The sequence below is a fragment of the Adiantum capillus-veneris genome, chromosome 20 (assembly GCF_014529385.1).
Source record: "Adiantum capillus-veneris isolate H3 chromosome 20, ASM1452938v2, whole genome shotgun sequence".
NCBI classification, from domain to species: domain Eukaryota; kingdom Viridiplantae; phylum Streptophyta; class Polypodiopsida; order Polypodiales; family Pteridaceae; genus Adiantum; species Adiantum capillus-veneris.
This window is the reverse complement of record NC_140950.1, coordinates 114,080,049-114,100,139: the sequence shown is the minus strand read 5'-3', so window position 1 is coordinate 114,100,139 and position 20,091 is coordinate 114,080,049. Positions and strand designations below refer to the sequence as shown.

At 42.2% G+C, this 20,091-nt stretch overlaps 1 protein-coding gene across 1 annotated transcript in view; it reads left to right on the top strand.

Annotated features, from left to right (window-relative positions):
• Positions 1 to 14,241, top strand: part of AUG7 (nuclear matrix protein) — a 55,024-nt gene extending 40,783 nt beyond the window's left edge. The window contains exons 4-9 of the mRNA XM_086492807.1: positions 11,743 to 11,834; positions 12,006 to 12,131; positions 12,878 to 12,968; positions 13,048 to 13,155; positions 13,529 to 13,627; positions 13,724 to 14,241. Of these exons, the coding sequence (XP_086348933.1) occupies positions 11,743 to 11,834; positions 12,006 to 12,131; positions 12,878 to 12,968; positions 13,048 to 13,155; positions 13,529 to 13,627; positions 13,724 to 13,954 (747 nt within the window). The 3' untranslated portion in view covers positions 13,955 to 14,241. The remainder of the gene's footprint in view (positions 1 to 11,742; positions 11,835 to 12,005; positions 12,132 to 12,877; positions 12,969 to 13,047; positions 13,156 to 13,528; positions 13,628 to 13,723) is intronic.
• Positions 14,242 to 20,091: the final 5,850 nt, after the last annotated feature.

Here is a 20,091-nt window from a genome sequence, read left to right as displayed (position 1 = left end):
GCAACATCTCCAAGTGATTTTTCAAGCCTTGAGGGAGAACAAACTTTTTCTCAACCAAAAGAAAAGTGAATTCTTCCTTCAAGAGATTCAATATCTAGGTCATATTGTCTCTCACGATGGTATTCGTATGGATCCATCAAAGTTAGAGGTAATAAAATCATGGCCTAACCCAAGGAATCTACATGAGCTAAGAAGCTTTATTGGTATGTGTGCATACTATAGACGCTTCATAGCAAATTTCTCTCAAGTAGCTGGACCGCTACACGACTTAACAAAGAAGAACGTTAAGTTTGTATGGACTGCTAAGGAGCAAAATGCTTTTGAAAAACTCAAAGAGAAGCTTACTTCCCAACCAGTCCTCGTGCTTCCGGATCTCTCAAAGCCATTTGAGGTCCAATGTGATGCTTGTGGTGATTGCCTTGGAGCGGTTTTGCTTCAAGAAGGGCATGCCATAGCATATGAGAGCCAAAGGCTCAATAGTGATGAACGAGTCTTGGGCATTTATGAGAAAGAGCTTTTAGCTGTTCTACATGCCCTAGACACATGGAAGCACTACCTATTGGGGACTCCATTTATCCTACGAACCGACCACCAAAGTCTCAAGTATTTCATGACGCAAACCAAACTTTCCGACAAACAAATGAGGTGGGCAAATTTTCTTTCGCAATTTAATTTCCATATTGCTCACATAGCTGGTAAGCATAATCAAGTTGCCGATGCACTTTCACGATGACCAAAAGTTAATGCGGTGTCTATAGCTACTTACAATGATCTATCCTCTATGATAGATGAGTATGCTATTGACCCTGACTTTAGAGATATAATGTCAGCCCTTGCTTTGGGGAAGAAAGAGGAACCATTCACCTTGTAGGATGGTTATCTTCTCCACGGCAATAGGCTATGTGTTACCCATTCCCTTCGTGAGAAGGTTATGTATGAATCCCATGCTCCTCCATATGCAGGGCATAGAGGTATTCAACCTACTCTCCGAGAAGTAGAGACGTATTTCTATTGGCCTACTATGAAAGTGGACATACAAGAGTATGTTTCAAAATGTGTAGTATGCCAAAAGACCAAGTATGATAGAGGGAAGCAACCTGGATTACTCCAGCCATTGCCTATTCCAAATTCACCATGGGAGAGTATATCCATGGATTTCATCTTTGGATTACCCAAGTCTATCCATGGGAATACAGGAATATGGACAATAGTCGACAGGTTTAGCAAGCAAGCACATTTTATTCCTGTCAAAAAGACTATTAAGGCACATCAAATGGCAACTCTCTTCATATCTCAGATTTTCAAGCACCATGGATTACCCACATCCATCGTGTCAGATAGAGATCCTAGAATGACTAGTAATTTCTGGAAAGGTCTCTTCAAAAATCTAGGAACAAGATTGAATTTCTCTTCGGCCTATCACCCACAAACGGATGGCCAAAGTGAGATAGCCAATCTTACGATACTCGATCTACTCAAGACTTATGTTACCGAAGTAGATCAACGCTCACAATGGGAAAAGTATTTACCTCTAGTAGAGTATGCCTACAATAATACTGTACATACTTCTACGGGGAAAGCACCTTTCGAGATCATAGAGGGAAGACCTAAAAGTCCCTTGCTACTCAAAGTACATGGGAAGATCTTCGTCGCCGATGAGTATAGCCGTGACCTACAAGAATCTTTTCAAAAGATTAGAGAGGCTATAGCCATCTCTCAACAAAGGCAAAAAGCTGCTGCTGATAAGCGCAGAAGAGTCTTAATGTTCAAAGAAAATGATTGGGTCTTACTCAAGTTTCCTAAGGCTCGATTAAGGCAAACGACGGGCAAAAATCCTACGGGCCATCAAAAGTATTATGCTAAACTAGCAAAAAGATACTATGGTCCTTTCCAAATCTTGAAGCCCATCAATGAGACGGCTTATCAACTCAAGTTGCCCAACCATTGGCTTATACACAATGCCTTTCATGTAAGCCTACTTAAGCCCTACACAGGAGAGCCACCAACTGAACCAATTATTGAAGACCCTCCCGAAGTTGAAGACCAAGAAGAAGTGCTACAACCCGAAGCTGTCCTTCGGCATGAAGACAAGGTACTACGACATGGTAAGATAATCTGACGGTATCTTATTAAGTTCAAAAATTATCCTTTTGAAGATGCTAGATGGATGCAAGGAGTACAACTTAAGGATAGTATGAACCTTGTCAATGCTTACAATGCTACATTAGAGTAAGCAAATGTACAAATTTCTTTTAAATGACTCATGTTTTTGTCTCATAAGACTAGTCCTCTTTTTAATTGTGCACAAATTTAACTAGTATGCATGCTTAGAATCATGTTTGTGATGACGACGTCTCTCAAACACCAAGTAGAATTTGTCACTCTACTTTGGGAGAATGAAATGGACTAAAGAGCAGACATGCTTGCGGCAGCTATATCTCCCAAGCACCAAATGGATTAGTCATCCATCTTGGAAAGATGTCGTAGGGTAAAAAAAAAAAGGGGGATCCTCTACCCGCTGAGTAAAATTGACTAATGACTAAGGATTTATCTCTTCTACCTCATAGTCGAGGACGACTATGATTTCAAGAGAGAGGTAATGTCATAAAATCTAATATCTAACCAACCCAAATGATTTTCTCATATTAAATTGATCACTTAATGTGGGAGAATAAACGGGAACAAGTGTTAAGATATAGATATGTGCTTATAGATCTATCTCAACACGGGGCCAATAGTAAAGGGGCCCAAATGGGAGATGGTCTATCAAGAGCAAGGCTAACCAATGGAGCATAAGACCTTAGGGTTAGCTTCATTGAAGACCTCCAATAATGTGTGTAAAAGTCCTTTGACCTTAGGTAAGCTAGGGCTGAGCTTGAGGTGGGAACCCGGCCCAAGCTTGAGGTGCTTGTTGTGCTTGTCGTGCTTGAGGTGCTTGTCCTGCTTGAGGTGCTTGTTATGCTTGAGGTGCTTGATTAAGATGCTTGAGGTGCTTGATTGGCTCCATGCTTGAGGTGCTTGACTTGGTGCATGATTAAGGTGCTTGAGGTGCCTTGAGAAGCTTGCCTGAGATGCTTGTGGGAACACCCCCTACTTCAAGTGCTTAGTCATGCTTGATGACTAAGGGGCTTGCTCATCCAAAGTCAAAAAGATCCCTACAAGGAGGGGGGCGAGCCTACAAGGGGGGGGATGAGAGAGAACACACACACACACACACACACACACACACACACACACACACACACACACACACACACACACACACACACACACACACACACACACACAAGGGAAGTCCCAGCTTGAAGAGGCAGCAAGGACACTTGTCAAGTTCCTCCTCATGTTGCCCTCATGGTGTGCCTGAAGCCTATTGGTTGGCCACCCAAGGGGTCCGATGATAATTTAGGATATTTAATTAATTGATTTTGCATTTATCAAGTCCTCTCTCTCAAAGGGGAAAGGGGGACACTTGTCCCAAGGCTACCCCTGTTGCTTGTAATGGCTCCTGCTTGTGATTGGCTAGGCCTGGAGGGATCCAATGAGCTTCAAGCATGAGCTACAAGGGGGGGGTCGACCCAAGCAAGCTAGGGGGGTGCTTAGGGGGTATACTCACCCACACACACTCACAAACACTCGCATTGTGTACTATGCAAAGTGCAAGAGCTCCCTCTCCTTCTCCAAGCAAGTAGAGGTTGAGAGCCTACACCAACACTCTTGGCTATGGAGTGCAAATCCATCCAAGAGCCATGCTTCAATGCTTGAGCTTGCCATCTATTTCTTCTTCATTACTATGCTATTATGTATGCTAGCACAAGAGTTATGATGAGTGAGGAACTAGCTCTTTCTCGTATGAAATGTTTCTTCCTCCTCTTCCCTACCCTCATTCCCTGCTAGCTCTCTCCACCTTCGAAGGTGTTTGAGGTCTTGGGACTGAGGCTTGGTATAGTTAAAGCTTTCTTCAAGTTTAGGTTATGCTATGATGGTGATGCATGAAGCTTTCCATCTTCATTGCTTCACCTAGGTCACAAGGAACACAAAGAATGTATTGTAACAAGTCTCTCTTTATGGGAGAAATCATAATACAAATGCCTATTGGAGGGGGGACCGGCTCCACATAAATCCGGTCCTCAACTGTTGTCATGTTCTCTAAATTCTCTCTCTTGCAAAAGTATTGTCTATGCCAAGTTAACTAATTGCTATGATTATGTTGCTATCTTCAATTATGTCTACCCGCTATGCTCACAAAATCATTTCTTGAAAGCACTCTCATTAAATTCCGCTACTCTCAAATTGAATAGGCAAATTCCATTACAGGGGCCCTTGTAGGGTTGGTTGTGACTCTATTTAAGTGAGTCTTCTCCTCTCTCTTTGAGCCACAGAGCTAGCCAAAGTCAAGGACGCAAGTAAATGGGCAGTATGCAGTTGAGGTAAAGCAGTGATCAGAGAACCCAAAAATCCAACATTGAGTGCATCATCAACATAGAGTGACGAATCTTCCTATAGTATGGTCATTTCTTGCTGTATCAAGACTAAACAGTCCCAGCTTACAGATCTCTTTCACCGAGCGATTGCAGCAGCACTTGTTACCACCACACAAAGAGGGGTCACTTTCCAGCAGGCAGATGCAATTGAGCCAGGAGATGACCCAAAGCAGTGGGATATCGTGCTCGATGGGCACATCAGAGGGAGATCTACTAGATTCGGACACAGCATGAGCAGACCAGGCAGAGAGAGATATAGCGAGTCTTCTCCAACCCGGCTGCCATACTACATGGGCTCTTCATACCTTACCCCCCTATGCATGATATCCTACACCCCCAGTTTTCTACTGGTGGATGGAGCTAGTTTGCACCTCATGATTGTACCTCCTAAGCATATAGTTTCACATCTAATAGAGATAGAACTCCATCTCATCATACTGGCACATGTATTACCGCACCTCTTATCAGATTGCTGCACCCTTGTACCACCTTACCTCTAGTAGTCTTGTATCACTTTACTTCAGTTCTTTTTCAACACTTTTATCTTTTTTTGGATACCCAGAGGATACACACATGTCACAAAGTGATGACGTGGCGGACAACAGAAACCCTAAAATTTTTGCAAACCCTAATTTCTGCCAAAAACCCTAATTTCCGGAAATCGCGGAGTCTATTATTATTATTTTTTTTTTTTCAAAATGATGAGCGACGCAAATTTTGCTTTTTCTCTACAATATGAGAAAGAGAGAGAGAATGCTTTTGCTTTCAAGTTTTGACTCTCTGTGAGAGAGAGAGAGAGCAATTGCTTTTGATTTGAAGCTTTTGGGGCTCTGCTTTTGGGCATCCCTTGTAACCTTTAAATTAGTGGTGAGGGCCTCACTTCTCAGAGCATCTGGACGCAGAGTTTGAGAGTGAAACCCTAGCCACTCTCTTGTACTTTGGATTGATTAATATAAAAAGAAATACCGAAAGGGGCGCCAGTCTTTGGGGCCAATATCTCTAGGCACGGAACTCCGCCGGGCCAGTGCAAATCTATTGTGATCTATGAATTGTTTTGAAGTGGTTATTTGGTGCTGTTGGGATTGATTTTTGACTTGGAGTGTCCAAGTCTGTTACAGTGGTATCAGAGCACGGCCGATTTCTCTTCTACGGGAAATCCGATCCCCGAATTTATTTTTCCGCGGCACCTATGGCTTCAGGCAATGATCAATCGACTCCCTCTGCATCTGGAGATGCGGGCAGGGATCACAACGAAGATTCCGGCAGAGAGTATGGCCCGCCTCGGCCTACTCAGGCGGAGAAAAGAGAGATGGAGCGTCGTCAATTGATTGGCGATGCAACAAGGATGATGCTCAATTTTGCCAAGGACCCGAAGATGGCAAAATATATGAACCAGACCTCTTTGGAAGAGGTACAGATGGAGTGGCAAAGAAACCTTCTGTCTCCAAGAAAATATACGGAGAAGGAATTGGAGAACGTGGTTGATGCACGGATTGCTCAGCTTTTTGATGCGCAAAAGCACGGCAAAAAGCACGGCAAAAAGCAGAAGAAAAGCAATGACTTTCCAGGTTATTTGGGTCGTCAGTCGACTTTTGACAAGGCAAAGAAACAGAAGAAGCATGTTCGATTTGAAGGAGTACCCAGTTCTTCTTCTTCTTCTTCTGATAGTTCTTCTAGCTCCTCGGATTCGAGCGAAGAAGACAGAAAAGGTAAAAAGCGAAGTAAGAAACAAAGCTTCGGAAAGGGCAAGAAAAAGGCAAAGAAGGCTACATCTCGCCGAGAGACTGACAGTTCTATTGAGGACTCGTCTACAGACAGCTCAGATTCCGATGACGGAAAGTTTTATGCGAACAAGAAGAATTTTTACAAAGCCAACCAGTATGACTTTCTCGAAGATAAAAGCAAGAAAGTCCGAGAGTTTAAGGAAGGTGGCCACTCGATCAAGTTTGATACTTTTCAGGATACTCAGATGCTTCCAAGGCTTTGTCTTTTATACAACAGTTTGACATCGCTTTCGCGGGAGGACGCTATTCAGAGCACTCCAAGATTCGTAGAGCTACCTCTTACCTTAAGGGGGATGCTCGTACTTGGTGGTCCACGCTTCTTTTAACAGGAGTGCGCCAGTTAATGGCTGAAATTTAAGAAGCTTTTTATTTCTTTTTGGTTGACGCAAGAATATGAACGAGATGTACGAGCTGCTTGGAACCATCTTCGGATGACCAAGAAAGATACAATCAATGCTTAATGTGAAAGATTCTGGAGCTCTTTTCTACCTGCCTCTTCATTCAAGAAGATCTCATTCAGAGAACAGATTGAGCGGTTTACCTTGGGTCTACCTACAGAGATCCGAGATCATTGCTTGGAACAGAAGGTAGCTTCTATTCAGGAGTTGATGAGTCATGCGAAGCGGGGCTTTGCCATTCACTCTGGCAGTCTGACCTACCCCACAGATGAGGCCATGACACAACGAGCAGAACAGACTTCTGGGAATGGAAGTAGAAAGAAAAAGAGCAACCCAGAGAAAAAGGATGCACGACCCAAGCTTACTCCTGAGGAGAGAGCTCGCTTCATCAGAGAGGGGAAGTGCTTTGGATGCGGGGAACATGGACATATCTCCGTGAAGTGCCCTAAAAAGGCACAGAAAGAACAGAATGATAAAGACGACGACAGGCCTGAGAGTTCGAGAGCAGCTGAGGAACGTGGCAGAAAAGGCAGATAGAAAAATAGAACTGGTACCACATGGCGTGGAACCTGCACCGAATCTAATGAATGAAAGTACAAACTTTGCCGCTTTTGGGGCAAAGTGAAGGATCAAGAAGCTCTTTTGAAGGAGCCAAGGCCAACTTCTTTTCACTTGGAATTGGTGGCTCGATTTGGAAATTACGCCCGATAGATTGACGCCACAGGTGGAGGTAGTTCGACTGGCACCCGGATGGGATGTTGCCGTTACACCGAGCATTGGCAAACTTCGTTTGCAATGACAGGGTTGTTCAAGGCATGCGAGTGACGTTCTACTCAGGATCCCTTGGTACCACAAGAACTACGTCGTGGTTGACTACCGGGCCGAGAAAGCGACTTTGATAAATGAAGGGCTTAGAGATTGTACTTGATGAACTTCAGTTTCTTACTCATTCTTTTGGAAGAGAACTGAACGATGGATATAGGTTGAATATGTTTTGACCTGATCAAAAGAACGCCAAGATTTTTCTCCACACTCATGCCGATTGCTTTTCAGAGGGCCTGAAGATGAAACCATTGATCTGATACCTAGAAGCACGCCACCGAATCGGCCACCTTACCGTGTGAGCCAAGTACAGAATGAAAAGATTATGAACCCAGTGAAAGACCTCTTGGAAAAGGGTCTTGTCGAGCCTAGTACTTCACCGTATTGCTCTCCAGTGTTGTTGGTTTTGAAGTAAGACGGATCCTGGAGAATGTGCATCAATTATAGCGCTCTCAACAAAATCACCATCAAGAACAGATTTCCGATTCCTACGATCGATGATATACTTGACAGGTTACAGGGATCCTCGTGCTTTAGTAGGATTGACTTGAAGAGTGGATATCATCAGATCAGGATAGCGCCAGGAGATGTCTACAAGACAGCTTTTCGGACGACTTTTGGGTTATTTGAGTTTTTGGTGATGCCTTTTTGCTTAACCAATGCTCCTGTGACATTTAACCGGATGACGGACAGGATTTTTCGACAGTACAGGCTATTTGTTGGCACTTTCTTTGACGACATCATTGTTTTCTCCAAGAATGAGGCAGAACACAGAGATCATCTGCTTCAAGTCTTTCAGGCATTACGAGATCACACGTTAGTGATTAATGCAAAGAAAAGTGAATTTTTCCTACCAGAGATACACTTTTTGGGACACATTGTGTCAGCAGCAGGAGTGCAAATGGACCCGGCCAAGATAGAGACTATCCGTGATTGGCCCGATTTGAGGAATGTCCATGAAGTTAGAAGCTTCTTGGGACTGTGTTCGTACTACAGGCGGTTCATACGAAAGTTTGCAGAGGTTGCTTCCCCTATGCATACCTTGACACAGAAAGGAGTACCTTTTTCGTGGGGATCCACAGAGGTGACTGCCTTTCGGACATTGAAAGAGAAATTGACTACGGGACCTATTTTGACTTTGCCGGACTTGCAGAAGTCATTTGAAGTATATTGTGATGCTTGTGGTCGTAGTTTGGGTGCGGTCTTGATGCAAGAAGGCCATGTCATAGCTTAGGAGAGCCGTTTGTTCTCTAGGCCGGAGATGACAGCACAGATCTATGAGAAAGAGCTTTTGGCGGTTATCCATGCTCTTACTCAATGGGGGCATTACCTACTCGGAGCGTATTTTACTGTCTTTACAGACCATCAGAGTTTGTGCTACTTCTTGTCACAGAAGCAGCTTCGGAAAAGCAGATGCGGTGGGCGAATATCTTGTCACAGTTCCACTTCCAGATTGTCCATGTGCAGGGACAGAAGAATGTGGTGGCAGATGCTTTGTCTCGGAAACCGTTTGTTCTGGCTGTTTCCGCGATACATCATAGGAGCTTCGAGGATATGGTCGATCAGTATGCCACAGATACAGATTTTGCATATATTTTCACACGGATACGGGATGGGGAGACAGTAGCTGGATACTTCCTTAGGGAAGGCTACTTGATGAAAAAGACTATGTTGTGCGTTACACAGCCGTTGAGGGATAAGGTTATGACTGAAAACTCAATAAGGATGTGGAAGAGTTTGTGCGCAGTTGCTTGGTATGCCAGAAGGTCAAGTTTGACAGGCATAAGGCAGAGGGATTGTTACAGCCTTTACCCATACCCACCCACCCCTGGGAAAGTATTGCAATGGATTTCATTTTTGATCTCCCAAGAACACAATGATCACGATGATTTTCCGATTACATGGCACGTCTGAGACGATTGTCTCCGACAGAGACCCCAGATTTATGAGTTTGTTTTGGAAGGCAATTTGGGAGAACATTGGCACGCAGTTGTAGTTCTCGTCATCGTTCCACTTGCAGACTGACGGGCAATTTGAGATTGCCAATTCAGTGATTTTAGATTTATTGAAGTCTTGTATCTCGGATCAGAAGACTTAATGGGAAAGAACTTACCTTTGGTGGAATTTGCCTACAATAACACGATACACTCTTCGACGGGGAAGATGCCATGTGAGATTGTTGAAAGTGCTGCGAAGGTTCCATCCTTCCTGAGCACGAAAGATTAGATATTTGAAGCGGATGAATATTCGCGAGATTTGGATACGACTTTTGCCAAGGTTCGCGAGACTTTGCAGGAGTCTCAAGAACGACAGAAAAAGGCAGCGGATCGCCATCGTCGCGACTTGAAATTGAAGGAGGATGATTGGGTGCTCTTACGTTTTGAGAAGGCACGCCTATGAAAGAAAAAGGGAAAGGAGAGGCTTTTTTCAAAGCTTAGTATGCGATACTTCGGACCTTTCCAGATTACTGAAAAGATAAATGATGTCTCCTTCCGATTGAAACTGCCAGATACTTGGAGGATTCACAATGCATTGCATGTGAGTCTCTTGAAACCTGTTAAGGGTGATGTGCTTGATGATGGGGAGCCTGATAAGCAACCCGAAGTGGAAGAAAACGAGGAGATCCTTGTTCCTGAACAGATTTTGGCACATAACGATACGAAGAAAGGTAAAGTCCGAAGGTGGTTCTTGGTTTAGTTCAAGAACTTTCCTGCATTTTGATGCGAAGTGGATGGAGGAGGAGGACCTAGCAGATACTCCTCGGATTGTGAAACTTTACCTCGATGTTTTAATTTAGCATAGTCTACTCCAAATGGAACCCAGAAATTCAGCTTGGCCGAAGATCTGGTGCAGTGGGATGCACAAGAGGGGAGTCACTCCACTCCTTTGTCAACAGATGCCTCGATTTTGATACTAAAGTCACTGATGTCTCTTTGAGCTTCAGGGATACTGAGAGCTGACAGTATTCTGCTGGATGACTTTATGAAATGGAATTCCTGATAATGATACTGATTTGTTCTTGACTTCTTTTGAGTGCAGGAACTGATAGCCGAAATGATTGCAGCATTTTGGTCTGATTGATCTTGAATAGACATGGTTGCAATAGGGGTTAGTCAATCGGACATCGATGAGGTCCTGATTGGACCTAGATGTGATTGCTAGCTACATTGCCGATAAATCATGGTCTCAGATCCGAATGAATATTGAATTTCATGTGATGTCCTGTGATGTCTGGTGATGTCCTGTGATGTCGTGTGATGTGACTGTCGATTTTGTACATGTGCTAGATGTGTGTTCCTAGTACGTAGATACTAACAGTCAGTGTCTGCTAAGACGGTTTATGGCTTTTGTCGGTTTTGCAGGCATAATCGCGGTCGATTACAATGCTTTCAAGTGGGGGGTATGTCACAAAGTGATGACGTGGCGGACAGCAGAAACCCTAATTTCTGCCAAAAACCCTAATTTCCGAAAATCGCGGAGGCTATTATTATTATTCTTGCTTTTTCTCTACAATATGAGAAAGAGAGAGAGAATGCTTTTGCTTTCAAGTTTTGACTCTCTGTGAGAGAGAGAGAGCAATTGCTTTTGATTTGAAGCTTTTGGGGCTCTGCTTTTGGGCATCCCTTGTAACCTTTAAATTAGTGGTGAGGGCCTCACTTCTCAGAGCATCTGGACGCAGAGTTTGAGAGTGAAACCCTAGCCACTCTCTTGTACTTTGGATTGATTAATATAAAAAGAAATACCGAAAGGGGCGCCAGTCTTTGGGGCCAATATCTCTAGGCACGGAACTCCGCCGGGCCAGTGCAAATCTATTGTGATCTGTGAATTGTTTTGAAGTGGTTATTTGGTGCTGTTGCGATTGATTTTTGACTTGGAGTGTCCAAGTCTATTACACACATGTTTATGGTTTTGTCTCATAGGCGGAGTTCGGTCTCACGTTAATACCCCCCCCTTTTTGACGTGGAAAAAAAATCTCTATGTTAAGGAGCCAAACAGAAGAATTGTGTGGCGTGTGAGATGCACTGTCCTGTTATAGTAGCCTCTGTCTGTATGCCCAAATATGGTTTATGTAGTTTGTGGGAATTTAGAATAGAGGGACGTGGCAAGTTGCAGCAAATCTCTTTTGTATTCCATGCTCTGTTCGATATATCCACATTGTCATTCTCACTGCCCCCTCTCCCGAACTCATGCTGTCAATGTCAACCCAATGATAATCTTATTACTAAAGTGCTATTGTTTGTATGTTGTTTTGTTTAGGGAAGAGGTACTTATGAAAGCCGTGCTGAAATGCTCCGCTTGATTGTAGATCTTGTAGAAGCAAGCTGTTTTGCCGACAACCCAGAATGGAGGTGAGCAGTGTCAAGGTTTTGGCATAACAAAATGCCAAAAATATAACAAAGCTGGTTTTTTGGAAGCAAACACACAGTCATCTTTTGTATATCTCCCGTCATGTGGTGTTTATACTGCCATCTGTGCTTAGCGCATGCTGCTCCTAATTTTCCCTTTCTGGTGCACATCAGTGTGGATGAACAGGTTGCAAAAGACATTCTTCTGGTAGATGCATTAGCAGAGCGGCAGGCCCAGATCTTCTCAGATGAGTGTAGGCTGTTCCCAGCAGATGTTCAGATTCAGTCCAGTTTTCCAGTGTAATGTATTTTGTAAAACCTCAGTATCTGATACAAATTTCCCTTTTCGAGGAAGCCTCGAACATATATTTTGAAAATATTTGTGTTCAAAATCCCATCTTTTTTTTAAGTCGTCCTAGCTCTATGCAGCGAAAATGGTTCCTGAATAGGATAAGTTGCAAAATCATAAGAGGGTAAGTGTTGTAGATTTTAATTTTCTTGGCATTTTTGGCTCATCCCAAATTTTCAAGTATTTCCTTCAACCTGTATTTGAACATTAAGGAGCAATTTTGAGAGGACCTCCTGCATAGCTTTAGGCAATGGAAATAATAATTGAAATGGTGTAGATCTTCAAGATGAAAGTTGGTAAAAGAAGATTGCGAGATAGGAAACACCATGATACAGGCGTGTGTGTGCGTACATGTGCGTGTGTGTGCTGTGAGGGGGGAGGGGGGTGGGGGTGCGGGAGGACAGAAGGACAGGAGGACAGGAGGGAAAAGGAAGGGTTTATTAATATCTTCAAAGAAGCCAATTGACCAACCCGGCAGGATACATTTTTGTGAAGTCTAAAGTGCAACAAATACAAATTGGAATACTTAAAAGTGGGGAGGTACTTGTGCTTCTATGTAGTATGATCGAGGTGCATTTTGGCTGTATCAGGCTAAAATTAGTATGAAACATGCGTGCACGCTGATGTGTGCACGTGCACATCTATTATTTGAATGGTTCTTAATATTGTGCTTTGGGGTTCTGTTCTCTTTGTGTAGGCCAGCTTTAACTGATCTGGAAAATAAGCTCTCTGAAAATATGAAGCAGCTTGCAAGTCTACAGCAATTTGTGAATGAGCTGGCTGCAAAGGTTGAACCTCTTTACTGGATTTTTTTAAAGTCTTTACTGAAGGCTTCAGCTTGACATATGCTATGCACTGTCTGTACAGCAAAGTTACAATCCAAATGAAGATCATACAGCAGCTGAGTCTCAATTGCAAGAGCAACTAGAACTTTTTCTTGAAACAGTGAAGACATTCAATACAATTTACACGAAGGTGACAACTTTCATCAGCATCAGTTTTATATTCGTTTGATTTTGCCTTTGCACACAGGGGTAAACCTGAACAGTTGTGGAGCTTGTAGTAATTTGTGTAACCTAATGCTATTTAGGCATTTTAAAACCATCTTAGAGAACCAGGAGAAAGGCATACAAATTTTTGGATCCACTTTTTTAGTTTGTAAACGGGTCCCTTCTTTGACGAGCCTCATGACTTACTTTTCCATTTCAAAAAAAAAAGACTTATTCTAGTTTGTAAATGTTCCCTTTATTTAGGGGCCCGGAGTTCCTTTTCAACTTTTTGTTTTAAAATGCCAACATGAGTCTTCACCTTTGTTTCCTTATATTTTTGCCTCTTAACCACTGGCCAGGAAATCTGCCCTTGGACTCACATGATGGAGTTACCTCAGCTACATGGATTGGGGCCTGCGGCTAATCGTCTGTTGGAATCGTATAAGTTATTACTGAAGGTCGTCATACTTAATATGGACATTGACAGTTCATTTTTCTTTAACATAATCTATGAAGAGGAAACCATATCCTAACACATTTATTTTGACTTTCAGCTACTGAGAAGTTTAAGAAACTTAAGGGATTCTTATGCTGCTGTTGCAACCGGATCTGATATGCCTAATGATGATGGCACTGTAGCCGCTGATTCCAGCTCTGTTTCCAAGCTGATATCAGAATGTGAGGATGCACTTGTTCAGTTAAACCATGACTTGAGTGTAATCTCGGCCTCCCGTTCTAGACAGCTGGGTGCTCTTTCAAATGATGATACTTTAACAAAGTTTTGAGCTTATTATGAAGCATCTGAGATCATTGCTTCTTTGAAGGTGCAATACAGAAAGCATGCAGTTAAAGTTGTACATGGTCTCACTAATCGATGATTTGTAATTAACCGTGTTGTCATACTCCATGTGTTGTATAGATGTATTGCCAGATCTTTTGGCTTGAGGTTGTTGGAGTTCTACCAGACACCTAGTGAAAGTTTTTGAACAAATCAAACCAAGTGCTAACTCACAGGCGGAAAAGGAATTGAATGAACTGTTTATTGACATCTGAAAAGGAGAAAATTATATCATCCTTGGTACGATCCGAATATCCAATGTATTAAGTGCTAAATATGTAAACAACTAATGTGGACAGTAGAGCCAGCTCGTAACACATCTCCCAAACTCTGATCTCCTATGTGTCTTTACGAACATGTGACATCGAATGATGGTGCATCCAAAGAGTAGTAAATGCGTGGCAATTTGTCTATTGTAAAGCCATGCAACTGAAATCAAGCTGATATCTCTGCATAGCAACATACTCTGCCACTATGGCTAGCTGTGGAGGCTACTTAAGGCCTAATCTAGCATAAGGATGACGTGGAAGCTCTCACAAACCATGTATGTATGATATTGAACTAGTACCTCAACCACAATCGGTGTAGCTCTCAATTTTGCTACAACGACCTATTGTGGCATGCAACCATACATTGGATCATCTTGGAGGTCACACGACTAGCGGTCTCTCCAACATCAAGGCATACGGCTTACGATGGTCTAAACTAGGTCTTCAAACTTGTGTCTTATACAATAATATGAATGCCACCCATGTATCAAACAACCATACCTTAGTGTGGGGCTCCTAAAATTGTCTCAGTGAGCACGTCTTCTCCTGCTCCCAATGTGCAAGGGTTGCTTATCCTTGTGTCAATCTCGAAGTTGAAGCTTTTCTCATAGACAAAGGGGGACTGTAAAAATGACTTACAGTCGATGAACTTTCATGGATAGCCCCTTTGGCACATGCACTCTACTTATCATTGTCCCATAAACTTGTAATCAATATCTCTTTGAATACCGTATCGAAAATTTTGCAGATATTCGTAAAGCAGCAATACATTTATGTCCATGTACTCGATCACCTTCATTTATAGCTTGAATATATGATCAATGTAGAGATTCCTCTCCAAAATTCAGCCTATCTTCGTGCTTGGACACCCTCTCTCTCTTTGCCCAATGACTCAGCTTGTGCTCAATCACAGAAGCATAAAAATTGACTATCATGATGGTACAACAGCTTCTAGGGAGCATTGAATCCCTGGTCTTCAATATCATGGCAATAGGCTTAGTATCCAACTGCCGGAAAGCCTTTCCATATGGCTATATTAAACATGGGTGCCAATGTATCTCACATAAATGCTCAATAACTTGATCATCGTGGTCATGTGATCAACATGTGTGTAGTCTATTAATGGCACATCTTCTACCCCTCTTACATGGTCTACTGACCCATCTTAGGCGGTCTCATGACCTAAGAAAGAAATTTTTATCTACCTGCACAATAGTGATTAAGTGGGTTAGAACCGGTACAACGAATGCAAGTTCACACCTTCCCGTGAGGTCTACTATCCCAGTACTGTTCTTGCAATGTGTGCTTAATTGTTGGTGGATTTCACACACTAGTCTAGCCATCAAGACTCCAAAACCTTAAGTTACGCACCTTTGATATAGCCGATTTATGCAAGCCTTAAAGTTAGGCACCACTTATATGTCACAAGTTTGGCTTGCCCCAACAAGATTTTAGAGCGAATGGAGACTCTTCCAAGAGTAGCGAGCACCAACAACCGTTTCTTCTAGACATACTTGGGGAAAATATGCAACTAGTCCCTACCATTGCCACCAATGTCCCGATCCCAAACCTCCACCTTTCAATTGGAAACAATAGATGTAGGCATCCAATGAATCTAAAGGAGTTTTGAGACAAATAATTCGGCCAACTGATAGGCCTTTACTGTCTTCTTCACTCATACAAAGTGAGCGTGCTTATTGAATGTATCCGTGATAATCTAGATCAAGGTTACATTCCAAACCCGTATTTAGCAGTCTTCCCATATTGTATAATAAAAACTCTACTGGAAATTAGTACTTTATGTTATTTATACACACACAAATACACATACATGCATGTATGCATTCATGTATGTATATAGGATGTACACATGTATGTGTATGTGTGTATACAAGCATGTATCGATGCATTTACATGTACACAAGAACGCACGAGTAGATATGTACATCTATTTGTATTTGATACCTAAGAGATAAATCGCATTGCTCAACAACTAATTTGGGAATCCATTCTCTCCTTTTGGGTATTCTTACTTTATAGTATGCATCCATCACCATAGCATTCTTGCTTCCTTTTGAATTGAATTATTTCTTCCTTCTTCCATGCCAAGCTCTTGAAGCTTGCTTGACTCCATGTAGAGATCTTTCCTTGCTTGCATATGAAATACTTTGGACTTGAAACCATGCATCCTTGTGGTTGCTTCTCTTCCTTCATCTTTATTTCCAAGTGCATTGTAGTTGTAACGACAATCCTTTGTGGTCTTCCTCAAGCAGCCCATTGAGGAAGGCATAGTGGACATCATTTCGCCATACTTTATGAGTTGAAATAGGGGTTGACCTTCCCTCACCTCTCTTTGAAAGTGTTGAAAAAAAATACATTCAACTTGAAGAGCTTGCCACGCTTTTTCCCTCTCGCTATCACTTTGTAGTGATTCCTTGTGTGATTGATAAGGCATCGTGGGCTTTCAAACTCCACTTTGAGACCCTTCGTTATCATAACTCCATGTGAAAATACGTTCTTGTTAAGTGATGGTACCAAGATAACATTGCCAAGAGTCTTCTTTACTCATGTGCCCAATTGAATAGGCATGTCTCCTTTACATGGAATAGTATTAGGAGTGCTATGGGTTGTGTAAAAGGTGCTATTGTGAGTAGCACTTAAGTTAGAGAAGTACTCAACATGTGTGTTCATGTGGGAGATTGCCCCTTTATTAATCCACCATGGTTCCTCTTCACTATGAGCTGGCATCTATACAACAATGTATCCCCTTGGAAGCAATGTGAGCTTTCTTCTCTATCTTCTCCATCCATGTAGTTGGCTGGATTTCCCTTCCAATCAGCTTAATTTCTCTTGCAATCCTTAGCAAGGTGCCTATACTTTGATCATTTGAACCATTTTAGGGAATGGTAGTTGCTTCTACCTATTCGTCTTGCTCTACCTCTAAACGAATGACTTCCTCTACCATATGCAAATGAGTTACCTCCATAAGATTGTTGACCTTGGTTGTTGTCGTTAGTCTGATTTCTTCCTCTTCTTTTTTGTGTGGTGGATCTTCCTCTTGCTGTAACGAGAGATCTATCATTGGTGTTTGGAGGTGCTGCTCTTCCTCCCATGTATTGTCATCATAATTGCTTGCCTTTGATCTTCATCTCTAAGAATTTGTTCCATTTCATTAAGTGATAGCTTCTCCCTCAAGATAATGAGCCCTTGAACCAGGCCCTCGTATCCATCTCTCAATCCATGAATGATGAATGCGCTGACATCTTGTCTCCAACAATACTAGTTGTTGACGTAGATCCTTCACCCTCTTGATGAAGCATGTAGCATCCTCTCCTTGGTTCCTCTTGGTGTTGGTGAGTTCCAACTCTCAAATCCACTTTTCTTGAGGTGCTCTTGGACTCATAAATGTTCTTCTTGGAAGTCTTCACATCCATTACATGGCTGAGAATGTCATGTAGACTTGTTTCATTTCTCCAACTCCTCTTGCCTTCTTGTCTCATTTCTCCAACTCCTCTTGAGTATAATCTTCTGCTCTTGGTCTCTCCATAGAAACCATCTCCCAAAAAAGTTCACCTTCCAAGTTACGTAGTTGTTGCCATTGAGATTTTCAACTTCCTTTAAGTGTAGATTATGTAGACTTGGCCATCTTCAACTTCTCACAAGTGATGTGACGAAAGGGGGGGATTTTTACAGTCACTCAAATGCACTCAACCTCTATCTACTTAGGAACTATAACATGTTGTGATACCACATGAAAATACATTGGAAGAGAGAAGGAGGAGATAAACACAACTCAAATATGATAGAGGTAATGGAAAGCTATACTCAAACAAAGAACTACCATGGGATGAAAACCAAGTACTTAAAGTACTCAAAAACGTACTTTAAAGTACTTTTTATTGTCTATAGAAGGTGCTATGAAAGTACGTATGATATATGGTATAAGTACTTTTTAAGAAACTAAATGACAGATCCCCAAACCCAAGCTAGAGGCTAAAGTTCCAAGTACAATGAGTGTGTTTTCCTAGCTAACAACACTCGTATAAAATGATCCAATGCCTCACAATCTCTCTCTCTCTCTCTCTCTCTCTCTCTCTCTCTCTCTCTCTCTCTCTCTCTCTCTCTATGTGCTCTTTGCAAAACTAGTGTCTTGGCACATCTTTTGTGTAGTTGTAGCTCTCTACTTTGAGCATAAGTCGTGGATCCATTTGGTAGGTAGATGCACCATAATGTGGAGAACATTATTTCTTCACACTTCATGAAGATATCATGGTTGTATCTCCTTGTAGGTAGCTCCCAAGTTGGTATGTTGGCTCCTTGTGTAGTCTGTAGCTTTGTAAATAGCCAACTTGGCGCCTTCATTGAAAATGGTAGAAGTGAAACTAATATAGACCCTACAAATAAATCGTAGTCCATATTGAGTAGAGAAAATTCTCTTTGTATTTCTCCATGAGATTACTACTATAGATGGTTGATACCACCCTTACAAGTCTTCCTTCTGAACTCTTTAAATTGCTCCTACCTTTTAGGTACTTTTTAGCAAACTTCTACGTGGTGATTGTAGACTCCACCAACATGTGTAGTTGATGATGTAGAGGTACATGGCCATCAAAAATTATGTCAAAGAACCATGCTAAGATACCATGCCAACATGCTTGACCCTTCTTTTCTACCTTATGGAAGAAAATGTGGACTTGAAACTTTAACAAAGGGTGCCTAGACAAAATATGTCAGACTAGCCAATGTGTTCCCCGACCTAGAACATATGTAGCCTAGGATGCAATGCACATGGGTGGCTTGCCCAAGAGCAAAAAAAACTCACAAGCATGCCTTAACCCTAGATGAGCAACATCTTGGTATAACTCTCAATTCTCGATGTTGAATGAAATGCCGAAAGCCAAAAATGTGAGGCCTTGAATGAAGATGTCTGTTATGATGTCACAATCAAAGGAACACTCTAGGGAATAAATGTACTCCATCAGTGCAAAATGTGTGTACTACTCCAAGAAAGATTTCCCACATTGTATGTAGAAACAACTTCTATCATAGAACCAACAACTGTAAAGGAGTTTCGATAGGACTAGACATGTCCTATCTTGTTGAAGAAGATCTATGGTCACCCATCCAAAGAAAAGGAAAGAAATTGTGACCCATCATAGTCAAGCATCCAATCCACAAAATCTCTAGGAAGGTCAAATTAAGAAGTATGTCAAAGGTGAATTGGATGATGATTGAGCCTATATTTATGAGCACAACTTCTCTCCATCTTGGGCACTAAAAACACGAGAGCGAGAGAGAGAGAGAGAGAGAGAGAGAGAGAGAGAGAGAGAGAGAGAGAGAGAGAGAGAGAGAGAGAGAGAGAGAGAGAGAGAGAGAGAGAGAGAGAGAGAGAGAGAGAGAGAGAGAGAGAGAGAGGGACTCTTTGTGCTCACATTCTTCTCCTACATCTAGCACTTTGATACCCATTTGGATTTAGTTGCTACATACTCTTTGTTGCCAGTGGGATACTTTAGCAGGTTCCTTCAAGGTAGTGGAGAGGCATAGATGCTCGTTTCTTCGGACATAGGAAAGATCTTTAGTTCTTTTCACTTTGGACCATGGTCACATCACATGGAATTATGCACCTTCCTAGTGGCATAGCTCACATTATTATTCCTATTTGTGCATCCTCTATAGGCCATTGAGCATCTCTAGAGGTCTCATTTGTACACAATATATAGACACCTTTCAGAGAGAGAGAGAGAGAGAGAGAGAGAGAGAGAGAGAGAGAGAGAGAGAGAGAGAGAGAGAGAGAGAGAGAGAGAGAGAGAGAGAG